Here is a 13369-nt window from a genome sequence, read left to right as displayed (position 1 = left end):
TTTGGGACCTCGAAATGTCATAAAAAATGTCATAGTATAGTAAGGCGTCAAAATCGGCCAAAAAAAGTCAAAAAAAAGTTTTTGGGTAAAAATTTCATAAAAATGGTCATTGTATAGTAAGGCGTCAAAATCGGCCAAAAAAAGTCAAAAATTTTTTTGGGGTAAAAATGTCATAAAAATGGTCATAGTATAGTAAGGCGTCAAAATCGGCCAAAAAAAGTCAATTTTTTTTTTGACCTCAAAATGTCATAAAAAACGTCAAAATCGCAAGCCGTCAAAATCGGCCAAAAGAAGTCATATTTCAGTAAGACCTCAAAATGTCATAAAACACGTCATACGCCCATAAGGCTTCAAAATATGCCAAAAAAAAAAAAAAAATCATACTTCAGAACGGCCTCAAAATATGCTAAAAAAAACATCATAATATAATAAGCCTTCAAAATCAAAAAAGTTAGACTTTAGAGCGGCCTCAAAATATACCAAAAAAGATCATAGTATAGAAAAGGTGCAACTTCAGCCAAAAAAAGGCATTTTTTAGAGTGGCCTCAAAAAATGGCAAAAAACCTGATAGTATAGTAAGGCTACATCGGTCAGAAAAAGTCATACTTTAGAATTGCCTAAAAATGTTAAGTACTTAAGTAGATTAAGTATGTGGGAGAAACACCTGCTAATACATCAATTTCCTGTGTTTTGGCGATGGGTCAACTTCGTGGTGCCACCCCACCCAACGTGTAAATTTGATGCTGAAGCTTTTGATAACTTTTACTCTTCAATGTTTTCTGAACCATGAGAAAACATTTCAAATGTATCAGATTATTTCCTCTCCTCTCTCCTGCTTTTCTCCCCAGAGAAGCACAGCAATATACAGCAACAGAAAAGACATGGGCCCCTCCCAGTAGGGGGTGCTATGAGTGTATCATCAAATGAGTATATAAATCAGTTGAGAGTTTGAAGGTCATCCTGACTGTTAAGTTCAACATTGGATGAAGTATGTGGGAGGTACAGGCACAAATACATCCATTTCCTGTGTGTTGGCGAAGGGTCATTTTCGTGGCAGCGCCACGACCGTGTAACCTACATCAAAACATTTGATAACGTTTTGTCCCTAATGCCTTCTGAGTAATCTGACCAAAATTCAGCACAATCAGACAATTGCCTTGGGAGGAGTTTGTCAAAGTACGGCGACTGCGAAAGGCAAATGGTGTAGACTTTCCAAAACGGCTGACTTCCTGTATCGTGGAATTTTTCTCCAAGAGGCTTTTTTTCCTCGTCTCAACGTGATGCGATTAAATCCTGTATGACAGCCAGTAACTGGAAAGTCACTGCAGTATATTACAATTTAAAAAAAATTGATCTTTGGAAATTGAATAATCGACTCATAATCTTCCATAATATAATCGCGATTAATCAATAATCGATTTTTTTCACCAGCCCTACTCACTTCCATTATGGATATATATATAGATAGATATAGATATATATATATACATATACATATACATATACATATATATATATATATATATATATAGCAAGACAAGCAAGAAGAGAAAATGTCTGACTTTATGCAGATAATTTACTGCTATTTGTGTCTGGCCCCATTCCATGCCAAGCATAACTTTCTTTTTAAGCACTTTTCTGTTGTCATCTTATAGTTACATTTTTAAAAGGTGACCTTTTCGCTTTTATTCTTTTTGTAGATCAAAATGTGGAAATCCGCAGATGGAGCACATATGGCAGCTTTGAGTGCTAAGATTAATTTTAAGATCCACATCACATAACAATCACCAAACTGCTGATCCACACCGAAGGTCAGGAAAGGACAAAAAGATTCTTTCCGATTTGATCATTTTAATGATACGCTAACAATAACAACTGATTTTAACCATACGTAAGCGTGATAAGGCATGTAGCAGAGAACTTAAGGACAACTGGGTAAACATCACTATCAAACAACTTATGTAAATGGAAAATGGTGTTAGCCAAAATTTGCTGTCTAGTAAGTATTTCAACTTTAGTTTAATTTGCTTACATCATAAAGACCATTCATAGAAATTTGATTCTTACAATTTTTTAAAAACATCCAGTAAAGTTACAGACATAACAGTATAACCCTTTGTGTAAATGTGAAGCAATTTGTAAACCTAAAAATGTAATTTGTTTTGCCAGCTATAATAACCTTGAAAATATCTAATTTAATCGGATCATATCATTATCAAAAGGCACATGAAGGTTATCAGTCTTGATCAAACAAATGAATGAGTTTGACTTTGCACTTCTGCTGAGTGGCCAGACCTCACCAAACATAGTTTGCAGATATTGCAGATATGGAGAGGAGCTGAGGAGTATATAAGAATCGACTGGTCCTCAGATCGTTGTACAGAGGCAACATGGGCAAGCTACTCATCTGCGTCGGTAAGCTGAGCTCTTTGCTGATAGAAATTTTTCAACCTCTATTACTACACATTTTAACTTCATTTTATCTTGTGCATAATGGAGATTGCTTCTCATCAAATACTCAACCTGTCTGTTTCTCCTCTCTGCAGGACTGGCACTCCTGCTGCATGTGCAGCTAGGTAATTATATCCTTTATCCACTCAGTGTTGCCATGATATGTGTAGATACATTTAAGTTGGTAACATAATGTAAGGGGAAATGTTCCATGTGCTGCAGGAACATCCTACATCCTCTCCTGTTATTTCACTAACTGGGGACAGTACCGTCCCGGAGCAGGAAAGTATTTCCCCACCAACGTTGACCCATGTCTCTGTGACCATCTCATCTATGCCTTTGCTGGAATGGACAACAACATGATCAAGACCTATGAGTGGGATGATGTGAAACTCTATGGAGAGTTCCAGGCCCTAAAGAACCAGTTAGTACACACAAATGCTCATATCACTACACAGTGTGACTCCAGCACACATGAAAACACATGTTGCAATACTTATAAGTATGCACTTACAGATTAAGTGTGAGTTAAAAGAGTATGTTGTTGCTGCTGCTTGCAGGAACAGCAATCTGAAGACTCTGCTGGCCATTGGAGGATGGAACTTTGGTACTCAGAAGTAAGTAGTAATGAAGTGAGGATCAACACACTCACCAAAATGAACTTGTAGCACAGGTAGGAGTGCTCTGACTGTCGTCCTGTCTCCAGGTTCACAGCTATGGTTTCCAGTGCTGCCAATCGTCAGACCTTCATCAACAGCGTGATCACATTCCTGCGTCAGTATGAGTTTGATGGTCTGGACATCGACTGGGAGTACCCTGGTTCTCGTGGCTCCCCACCTGAGGACAAGGAGCGTTACACTGTCCTGGTCCAGGTCGGTCACATTGATGTTCAGTTTCTTCTGTGACACCATTAAAATAACAGTTATATTATACTGTCAGGACAATTATATTCTACAAACCTTAAACTTCTCAATGAAATTAGTCCAGTTGTAACACAGTTGGAAACCTTTGATGGGCTGACAACAAACTGACAATTTAGGAAAAAACAGAAAGTAAAAGCCACAAGCCTCCGCTTCATGAAATCAGATTTTCATTATTATCAAATCCTAGTGTTTTCGTCACATTTAGAGCAGCTTTTCTCTAACCACTTTCAGATTACTGTTTACATAAACGCAGATGGAGGGGGAGACTGCCACCACAGTGATGGCAACAACCATTAAGGGTGCAGCATACTGTATAACTCAGCAGCTGGATTCATCTGTACTTTTTGTGTACAAAAATTAAAAAAAAAAAAAAAAAAAACTTGCAGCAACTGTAACTGTTTCTCTCTACTCGCCTGTCTTTAGGAGTTGATGAGCGCCTTTGAGGCTGAGGGCAAGAAGACCAACCGTCCTCGTCTGATGCTGACTGCTGCTGTCTCTGCTGGAAAGGGAACCATTGACGCCGGATACCAGATCGCCCAGATTGGAGCGTAAGTGCATGCACATACAAGCATTACATACCCTCACATTTGTTATACAGTACATGGCTCTTGCTAAACTGGAATCCTCATGTCTCTTTATCAGTGTGCTGGACTACTTCCACGTCATGACCTACGACTTCCATGGTTCTTGGGAGCACAACGTTGGAGAGAACAGCCCTCTGTACAAGGGCCCCGCTGACCAGGGATCCATGATCTACTTCAATGTGGTGAGTGAATTACAATGCAGTACAATTTTCTCCTACTGTACATTAATAAAAATGACATTAAGGAACAAATACTCATGCTGGTCTGTACTCTCTCACCTACAGGACTATGCTATGAACTACTGGAAGAGCAACGGTGCCCCAGCTGAGAAGCTGCTGGTTGGTTTCCCCACCTATGGCCACACCTTCCGTCTGGCTTCCTCTAACACAGCTGTGGGAGCTCCCGCCAGTGGACCTGGACCTGCTGGAACTTTCACCCGACAGGCTGGCTTCTGGGCCTACTATGAGGTGGGTGATTGTGTTTTTCTGAGTCTGCGTGTGCAACCATATGTAAAACAGGACAACACCTGCAAATGTATTGTGTAGATGCTTAACTCTTAGTTTCTCTCTGCCATCAGATCTGCACTTTCCTGAAGCAAGGAGCCACCCAGGCTTGGGATGCCCCCCAGGATGTGCCATATGCCTACAACCAGGGAACCTGGGTTGGATATGACAATGTTAAGAGCTTCCAGATTAAGGTACGGAGTTGAATATCATAATTCACATTCATGTTCCCAACGTTTGTGGATTTGGCTGAGGTTAATAACTTGGTTTCACCTCTCATCCACTCTACAGATTCAGTGGTTGAAACAGAGCGGTTTTGGTGGAGCCATGGTGTGGAGTCTGGATCTGGATGACTTCAGTGGCACTTTCTGTGGCCAGGGAAGATACCCTCTGATCAACACTCTCAAGAGTGGACTGGGAACTGGAACTAGTACGGATGAACCACAAATCCTCCAGTAATGAACATAATGAGAGTGTTTCCATTTTATAACTTTACTTTCATTTCTCTCCTCAGCTTGCAGTGCTCGCCCTGATCCCCTGCCTCCAATCAAACCAACCCAGTATGCTCCTCCCCAGCCTAGTGGTGGTGGTAGCAGCAGTGGTGGCAGCAGCAGCAGCGGTGGCAGCAGCACAGGATCTGGCTTCTGCGCTGGAAAGTCTAACGGACTCTACCCAGACCCAACTAACAAGAACCACTTCTATGAGTGCAACCAGGGCGAAACCTACACCCAGCACTGCGCTAATGGCCTTGTGTTCGATAACAGCTGCAAGTGCTGCAACTGGGCTTAAATGATCCATGGAAGAACTTCATTCTGGTTGTTCTTAAGTTAGGAGCTGGGTTAGCTATCATGTAACAAAAGACTTTCCATCTGCAGCCCATTCAAGAACAGCTCTGTAACACCTGTCACTGATCTAATCTAAATAAAAAATGGCATTTAAAACAATTTCAGATCTTTGATGGTTGTTTTGTTGTGCCTCGTCAACGTTTCTAGTCAAAATTATAAAACCAAATATCTGCAAAGGAAAATGAAGTTATCCATCGATGATCAAGTTCAAATATCAAACTTTTTTTTGGTCTTCAAATGTTAATGCACTGTTTGCACTTTTTATCCCTTTTAACAAGGGATTTCTCAGTTTCACCTCTAAATATTTAAAAGTCATATGCAAATAGCCCTGGGATGTTTTTTAATACACATTCACACACACACACACACACACACACTTTTCACGACAGCTAAGATGAGTAAGAAATACATTTTAAAAGACAATACAACTTAACCACAATTTAACCACCTCCACCACTGCTTAAGTCTCACACAGACTTAAGCAGTGGTGGAGGAAGTACTGAAGCTTAGTACAAATATCCCGCAAAACATTTACTCAAGTTAAAGTACTAAATCAAGAATCTTAAGTAAAAGTACTAAGTGTGTAATTTATTGATCCCTCCTGGTGAAATTAGTCTCTGCATTTTACCCACACCAAGTGAACGCAACACACACACAAGCATGCACTAGAGACGCTGGGGCAGAGGGCTGCCTAGTGAGGCGCCCGGGGAGTTGGGGTGAATCGGTGCCTTGCTCAGGGGCACCACAGCCATGGTCGCAGAGGCAGGGGAGGCGCGTCTCCTTCACCACCACCACCGTATCCGTTTTTTGCGCTTGGTCGAGGGATCGAACCCACGACCCTCCTATCTCAAAGTCCAAAGCCGCACTCTTAACGTACTGCGCCCCCAAATTTTGATAAAGAATGTAGATATATTTATTTATGCCTCTGCCTATGTCACTGCTCACAAGCAACTATACAATACCTGCTTAAATACGGCCAAAGATGGCTGTCTAATTCTGAGCTGGAGGGCTCAGGCTCACGCTCAGCCGACGCTGGCTCTGGGTTCATGTCGATGTTGCATGTCGTTTCTTCTCGCCGGAATCAGGCCAGTCCACCAGCTGGTTCTGCTACCAAATGCGCGATCTGCCATCATTGGAGGTAATAGAGCCACCTGCTTGGTTGGCAATGGCAAACAACGCCTCAACGCAATCAGTCTATTTTTTTTTCCATGTAAGATTTTGAGGAAATTACATGTAACAACGGCATAAATTGTAGAAATGTAGTGGAGTAGAAAGTACAGATAACTGCTGCAAATGGTAATGGAGTAAAATCAAAAGTATGTATTATTCTTTTTACTTAAGTACAGATATGTAAAAAAATACTTAAGTATAGTAACGAAGTACAAATACTTTGTTACATTCCACCACTGGACTTGAGAGCCCTGATAACGTAATGAAAATAATATAGTGTTGTCTCAGGAGTTTGGATTTTTCTAGGGGCACTGACGTCCACCAGATGGAGCTCTTGAAAAGAATGACAATAAGAGATGCATGCATGTAGACAGAATCTGTAAACAGTTTGAACTTTGTCTTCAAGCAATGAAACATGTTTGGGGAGCTCTATTAAGTTCTCCTGTGGCAGAGTTCTAAGCATTTCAGTCTTCAAGCCATGGACAGTTTGCCATAAAGCTGAAATTAGCCATTAGGTACGGTAATAATAAGGTAGTTGTCCTGAAACCAACAGAGCATGAGAGATGGAAAACTACTCAAACCTACGATCACAGCAGTGGGTAATTGTGAGTGACCTTATAAATACATTGATAACAGCAGAACTTTGAGGAGGTTGCTTCAAAGGAAGCAAATGAAGCTATCAGTCTGCTTTTTAATGACCACATCATTTTACTGTATGAGCATTAAGCTTTGACTAAATCTGACTTGTTGAAACGACACGTGTATGTCTGTGTAAACACAGCTAAAGCAGAACACTTAGTTTAGAACTTGGTTTAATATTGTTCCTTCTAAATCACTGACAAAATTAGAATCATCAACCTAATTGAATTAACCTACGGTACAACGGGAGTTTATATTTAACTTATCAGTATCAGTCTTCAAATCAGTGTCATGAACCGGAAGTTACATTTACATTCACTTATGGTTTGTTGACACTGCTCTTTGCTGGCGACAGCGTTCTTCTGAGTAACGTTCTCCTCGGTGGATGTCCAGGTAGGGATGCCACTGCTCAGAGGGAGAGCACACTGACTTCAATCGCTGTGGAAAGTATGGTACAATTAGAAATCGTCATGAATCTGGGTACAGACTTGGTGGGATACCACTGCCTGAAACTAACAGAATTATCTCAGCCCGCTTTAAATGCTTCCTGTTATACAAGACAAAAAAACACACACCTTCCAGAGGCTTCCCTCTGCTCTCATCAGCTTAAACCCAGCAACAACAGGAATCCAGATAAGTATGGATGCTATCATGCTCCAACCCAGAGCCAAGCCCCAGGCTGGGTAGTGGACTTGTCCATAAGTCGGAGGGACAAAAGTAATCAGAGACCAGACCAATATCACCTAGACAACAAAAGTAAATAGTAAATATGAAATTCGTACAGATGTACATGGTGGTTGGTTCTGGGGATACTGTAGGTTATTCTTTTGTTCTTTTCACAGCAGCCGTGAATATTACATTAATTTCAGCTTCAATAAATCTTGCTGCTCTACAGTAAAATGTAGTTACTGCAATTAACTACATTTCAAGAAGTACATTTTCTATTTTACTCAAAAGTAGTTTGCCATTACAAAATAAACTAAAATAGACTGTCTTATATTGGTATAAAGCTAAAAAAAAGTGTCCTATGAACTGGGAGCTGAAAGTAAAAGGAAGTAGACCAAGTATCAAAGGTGGAATTTCTACAACAATATAGAAGAAAAGAACAAAACTGGAGTTGTAATCACCACAATGACGCAGGGGCTGATGAAGAACCAACATGTTCTCCACCACAGCCAGAAGCTGAAGCTCTTATTTCCAATCATCATCTCAATGTCTTTAATAAGGCGGTTCCCCCCTGTAATGCACAAGAAGAATGGGCATGTGCCTCACTTCTGATTCTTAAGTTTACATCAGTAAGGCACGTTAAACTGCTAGCCAAGGTGTTAATGATGCTGTTTTTTTTTCACCATGATTTTTTTCCACCTTGATAAAGTAATAACAGAGCATAAATGTGGAGATATACTATTTTCTATATTTTATTTTTTTTGTCAATTAATCCCATAAAAAGACCAAAACCACCAATGAACTGATCCAACTAACGTGCTGCATGGGTAACCAAAGGCTAAACCGTGGCTACACATGGTACTCTGAGCTATTGACTTCAGTAGTGCAAAAATTATTAAAGACTCATTAATAGGTCACTGCACTGGGTGACATATGCCTTCATCACAGCAATCATTGCTCCTGTATCATATTTTGGGTCAGTCTCACATGAACTGTCCTGTTGTCGTAAATACCATTTACCATTTACCATTTACCATTTTACCACGTAAAAGTACCATTTACCTCTGTTTGAGTAACATCTGCTGAAAACTACAGTGCCCAGTTGAGGTCAGAATGTATTGAGAAACATCTCATTGTTTGTTTTGGTCTTTTTATGGGATTTGCTAACACTAAGAATATCAGCAGCCTTATCCTTTAGTAAATATCGAGCAAAACTTTGCTAATCTGAGTGACAAAAGTTAGTTCAAAAGTAAATTAGCAACTTAGTAGACAAGCCAGGTGCTTCTAGGAGGACAGACAGACCTATGACAAATAAGTACCACAAATACAATAAGTAGGCAGTGATTTGCTTGGTTTTTATGACCAACATAAATTAAATGGGAACATAGCTGACACTGATATAAACAAAGGTACACACAGTACGGACATACAAACAGCAAATACAGCCAAACCAATGAAACTACTTGTAAAGTTTAATTGTGTACTGTAGCTGTAGCTATCATTTATATTTACCATATATGTAGCAGAAGCCAATGATCTCCATGAGAGCCAAGATAAGCATCACCCAGCCAGTAGCAAACTGATCGATTAGAGTCACCCAATATATTCCTGCCTGTCTCACACACACATACACAGGCACTGTAGGTAAGCAAGGAAATAATATAGAGACAGTAGTAATAAAGCCACTGTTGGAAGATCTACTGTACCCTTGTGACACATGGTAGGCCCAAGAGGAAGATGACGGCACACAACCCTACAGTCAGTAAGGCACGTCTGGATTTGAGGACTTCAGGGAAGGCATCCAACAAGCAGGTGGTGATCACCTCTAACAATGAGAGGAGAGATGAGAATCAATTAGCCAGGTGATTGGTAAACAGGAATTTGCTGCTTCAACACAGATTCTGTTGGTTAGGTTGAGATTACAACAGAGCCACTGATAAATGAAAACCTCACCTATTGCTGCAAACTGAGAGTCCAGACCAATTATAAAAAGCATTAAAAAGAACAGGATGGACCACAGAGAAGAAATGGGAAGTTTAGCCAGAGCATCGGGATATACAATGAATGCCAAGCCAAACCCTGCAAGAAGATGGATAAACAAAACATCAGAGAACTTACATCAGCCGTCTGACATAGATTGATTTATTTTTTTTAATTAAATGGCATCATGGGAGTCTGACCTTCCTTCACGACTTTTCCAACAGGCTTTCTATAGATGTGCGCCATATGACCCAAAACTGAAAAGATGGCGAAGCCTGCAAACACACTGGTACCTGGTAGGAGTTGAAAAGGAAGAGGAATCTCCAATTTTCATCTATACACAGTGACTTAAAATACATACTTACACACGATGCTCTCACATCTTTACTAGGATTTTTGTTTCACTAGTGAAGCTGCAAAAATAAGTATATATATACTTGTTTTGAAAGAGTGCTTCGCCTGAAATGGTGTTTTCCTACCATGGTTAATGAGGGTTACAACAACAGAGTCCAGGAACATGTTGTTGTGGAAGTTGCTATAGGAGGCAAGAGTTGCAACTCCACCCCAAGCAATGGACAAGGAAAAAAAAGTCTGAGTTGCTGCATCCTTCCAGACCTAAAACACACCACATTTTATTTTATTTTATTTTTAATACATATTTTTGAAATGTATGCGTACTGTTTTAATGTTGTACCTGTCCTTCAGTCAGTTTAGTCAGATTGGATTGTGAACCAATGTAGAACTCTATCCCATCTCTAGCTCCCTCTAGTGTCACACCTCGGATCAGAAGGATGAAAATCACCAGGTAAGGAAATGTAGCTGTGAAATACACAACCTGGAAAGACAAAGATCTGAAATTCAAATTCAAATGAATTTTTGAGCTCACCACAGAGCAAGTGACTTAATTTGAAAGAGATGTAATATTAAAGTGCCAGGTTCAGGGTAGGTAAAACCTGTCCTTAGCATGTCATGTACAATGTTATTGCTCAACAAAATGAATGTATGAACAATGCCATGTATGCACCTGTACTGCACCAGGACTTCAAGGCTCAATGATGTGAACATAATATGAAGTGGATGATGACTCACTTTTCCTGATGACTTGATGCCTCTGATAAGCGCTGCAGCAACAAGCATGGAGCTCAGCAGCAGGCAGAGGGCCAAGTGCCAGACTACTGGTCCTGTTTCATCTAGACCACTGGATCTCTGCAGAGCCACATGACTGAGGAGGAGACACATGTGACTGTACAGACGCTGCAGTACGACAAGTGTGTGGATTTGTGCTTGTTTGCGTGAGTGCGTGTGAGTCTTACTCCCAGTACTGTTCACTCGGACTCTGCACTGAAGCTGTGATCATGTTGGATGAAGGACAAGTGATGTTTTCCTGAGTCCAGTTGGCCACTAAAACACCACTTACATTACAAGACACTAGAAAAGGAGAGAAGACCAGTGAATAGGTGATGTGATGGGTGTATACAACCATTAAAATCCCAAGAAAATAGTTCTGACCAAATTATGCCATTTCATGTCAGTTTAGTTCAGTTAAAACTGAAAGTCAAACAAAGGTCAAACAGCATCCACCAAAGAGCAGGTTTGATCAAACAGTACCTGCAGGCGTGTTGCTGCAGTTACTGTCAGCCCAGCTGAAGCAGCTGGACCACGGCAGAGGAGACTGGAAGGAGGCAAACATGTAGTACAGGCTGTAGGCGATGATGACGTTATAGTAAATTGACACCAGTGCGTTCACCATAACCATGGCAAAACCAACACCTGGAGAACAGAACAGAACAGATTATGATGCAATATAAAATGTGCAGTTTAAAAAAAAATAAAAATCTTGTATTTGACTTCACTGAGTTATCAAAAGACAAACAGTCTCTCTCTCTGTGTCCTGCGGGGAAGAAGACCCTGAAACAATCTACATTGAAAAAAATATTATTTTAGGATAATCTTGGACAATTTGACTTCTTTTTGTCTTGAACATTTATTAAAATGAAACCATGTGAGACATCTAGAGGGGAAATGTCCCTTTAAATCATTTACCAATCAGAGAAGCCAAACATCACAGTTCCAGGTTCGCACATGTGAGCAATTCCTACAATCACCTGCCACAGACATGCTTCCTCCACTTTCTGTCATTTTATAAACCGAAGATTTCATTAATTAATTAAAAACATAATCAACAAATTTATCAACAGTGAAATTTACTGATCCAGTGGATGCAATTCTTTTTAGAAGAATTTCATAAAGTTATGGGAACATCTCTTACACCTAAATTTCAGTTTTGATCTCACAGGAATTTAATATTTACCAACAGTAAATGTCATAATATTGCTTTCAGTCTCACCCTGCAGTATTGGCACTGCTCGCCACATGTTGATTGGACCTTGGCTGCAGAACTGACCGATGGCATTTTCCAGGAAGAAAAGAGGGATTCCACACAAAACCAGCATCAGGAAATAAGGAATGAGAAAGGCACCTAGTCACAGGGATAAAAGTAAGCTTTACTGAAATTCATGAGTTCTTACAACACTGTTAAAAGTGATCTCCTATACATTGATGCCAAATAATTACCTCCTCCATTCTTATAGGCTACATATGGAAATCTCCAGATGTTTCCCAGACCAATAGCATAGCCAATCATAGAGAGGAGGTATTCTCTCTTGTTGGTCCAGTTTCCACGTTCAGGATTCTCATCACCATGACCCACATGAGAACCCTGCTCAAAACAGAATTTTACAAGTTGTAAGATATTGTCAGTGGTATAAATTAACACAATGATAAGTCTACACAACCATTAACAGGTTTACATTCCAACAAAATGTTGGCTGATTTCATGGAATTTCATTGTTACCTTCATAACAAAGATGGGAGAAACTAACTGATGTGATCCACTGATGTGGAATTTGGCTGAAGCGGAAAACATTTTTCACAGGAGACATTTTGACTTGTAATTGCAGGGAAAACACAGTGGCTCAGTTCCACTCATTTATATCCAGTTGTTATCAATGTTATTAATCACATTTCTTGCCATGACACTCCTAAACGCATGCGATGAAAAAAGTGTACACACAATGAAACACACACATGGTGGTGATGGTGTTTTGAATGAAATCAACTCATCAGTGTAGAGCAAAAGGCTCCAGAGTGCTGCAGTATTTTAGTTTTCTTAGTTTTGTTGTTTAGTTTGATGGGGTTTTTTTTTTTTTTTTTTTTTTTGCAAACTTGCTAACAGCTGTGAAACCCAAAAAGGCCTATACATTTATTCTGAACATTGTGAAAAACACAACTTTGTTACACATGTCTACCATCCTACCTCTTTAGAAAGAGCAGCAGGGTCCTTGGAAATGTTGGAGACATAGTTCCACATGGCTTTTCATCTGCTTCTGATGGTCTGTGGAAGAAAATTCGAATTCCTCAAAAATGTGTCAGTGATCAGTATCAGAGAGAAAGGTTTGCTTTCATCTATTAGTAAACCTGCCTACACTGTAAAAAAAAAAGAAAGAAAGAAAGAAAGAAGGAAAGAAAGAAAGAAAGAAAGAGAGAGCAAGAAACGGTCATAGCTTATTAAGCTACAAGTTTCCGCAGCAACAGTATTGCTGTTTGCC

The 13369-nt window shown here is 40.0% G+C and overlaps 2 protein-coding genes across 2 annotated transcripts; one reads left to right on the top strand and one right to left on the bottom strand.

Annotated features, from left to right (window-relative positions):
- The first annotated feature begins 2390 nt into the window (after positions 1-2390).
- On the top strand, positions 2391-5250 carry LOC121179167 (acidic mammalian chitinase-like). Its single transcript, XM_041033836.1, has 11 exons — positions 2391-2415; positions 2547-2576; positions 2674-2875; positions 3012-3068; positions 3158-3323; positions 3798-3922; positions 4017-4140; positions 4243-4425; positions 4536-4655; positions 4753-4870; positions 4934-5250. The coding sequence occupies exons 1-11, from the start codon at positions 2391-2393 to the stop codon at positions 5248-5250; spliced, it is 1467 nt and encodes a 488-aa protein (XP_040889770.1).
- Positions 5251-7430: 2180 nt separating this feature from the next.
- LOC121178947 (sodium- and chloride-dependent neutral and basic amino acid transporter B(0+)-like) lies at positions 7431-12420 on the bottom strand. The gene is made up of 14 exons (XM_041033456.1): positions 12336-12420; positions 12109-12240; positions 11370-11531; positions 11075-11162; positions 10851-10983; positions 10456-10596; positions 10241-10376; positions 9962-10054; positions 9735-9860; positions 9488-9606; positions 9294-9393; positions 8243-8352; positions 7691-7858; positions 7431-7553 (listed from the first exon to the last, which is right to left on the bottom strand). Exons 1-14 carry the CDS (start codon positions 12403-12405, stop codon positions 7431-7433), a joined length of 1701 nt encoding a protein of 566 aa, XP_040889390.1. The 5' UTR covers positions 12406-12420.
- Between the last annotated feature and the right edge of the window lie 949 nt (positions 12421-13369).

Source organism: Toxotes jaculatrix, chromosome 3 (genome assembly GCF_017976425.1).
Source record: "Toxotes jaculatrix isolate fToxJac2 chromosome 3, fToxJac2.pri, whole genome shotgun sequence".
Classification (NCBI taxonomy): Eukaryota; Metazoa; Chordata; class Actinopteri; family Toxotidae; genus Toxotes; species Toxotes jaculatrix.
This window is presented reverse-complemented; position numbering and strand designations above follow the sequence as displayed.

What these genes read in the sequence shown, in the direction of transcription:
- LOC121179167 (XM_041033836.1), top strand. Translation starts at nt 2,391, where the DNA reads ATGGGCAAGCTACTCATCTGCGTCG. An exon ending in CAGATCGCCCAGATTGGAGC is followed by an intron (nt 3,923 to 4,016) that starts GTAAGTGCATGC and finishes TCTCTTTATCAG; the next exon opens with TGTGCTGGACTACTTCCACG. An exon ending in TCTGATCAACACTCTCAAGA is followed by an intron (nt 4,871 to 4,933) that starts GTGGACTGGGAA and finishes GAACATAATGAG; the next exon opens with AGTGTTTCCATTTTATAACT.
- LOC121178947 (XM_041033456.1), bottom strand. Translation starts at nt 12,405, where the DNA reads ATGATTGGCTATGCTATTGGTCTGGGAAACATCTGGAGATTTCCATAT. An exon ending in TCAGCCCCTGCGTCATTGTG is followed by an intron (nt 7,859 to 8,242) that starts GTGATTACAACT and finishes TTTGTTGTCTAG; the next exon opens with GTGATATTGGTCTGGTCTCT. An exon ending in CAGAGGGAAGCCTCTGGAAG is followed by an intron (nt 7,554 to 7,690) that starts GTGTGTGTTTTT and finishes TACTTTCCACAG; the next exon opens with CGATTGAAGTCAGTGTGCTC.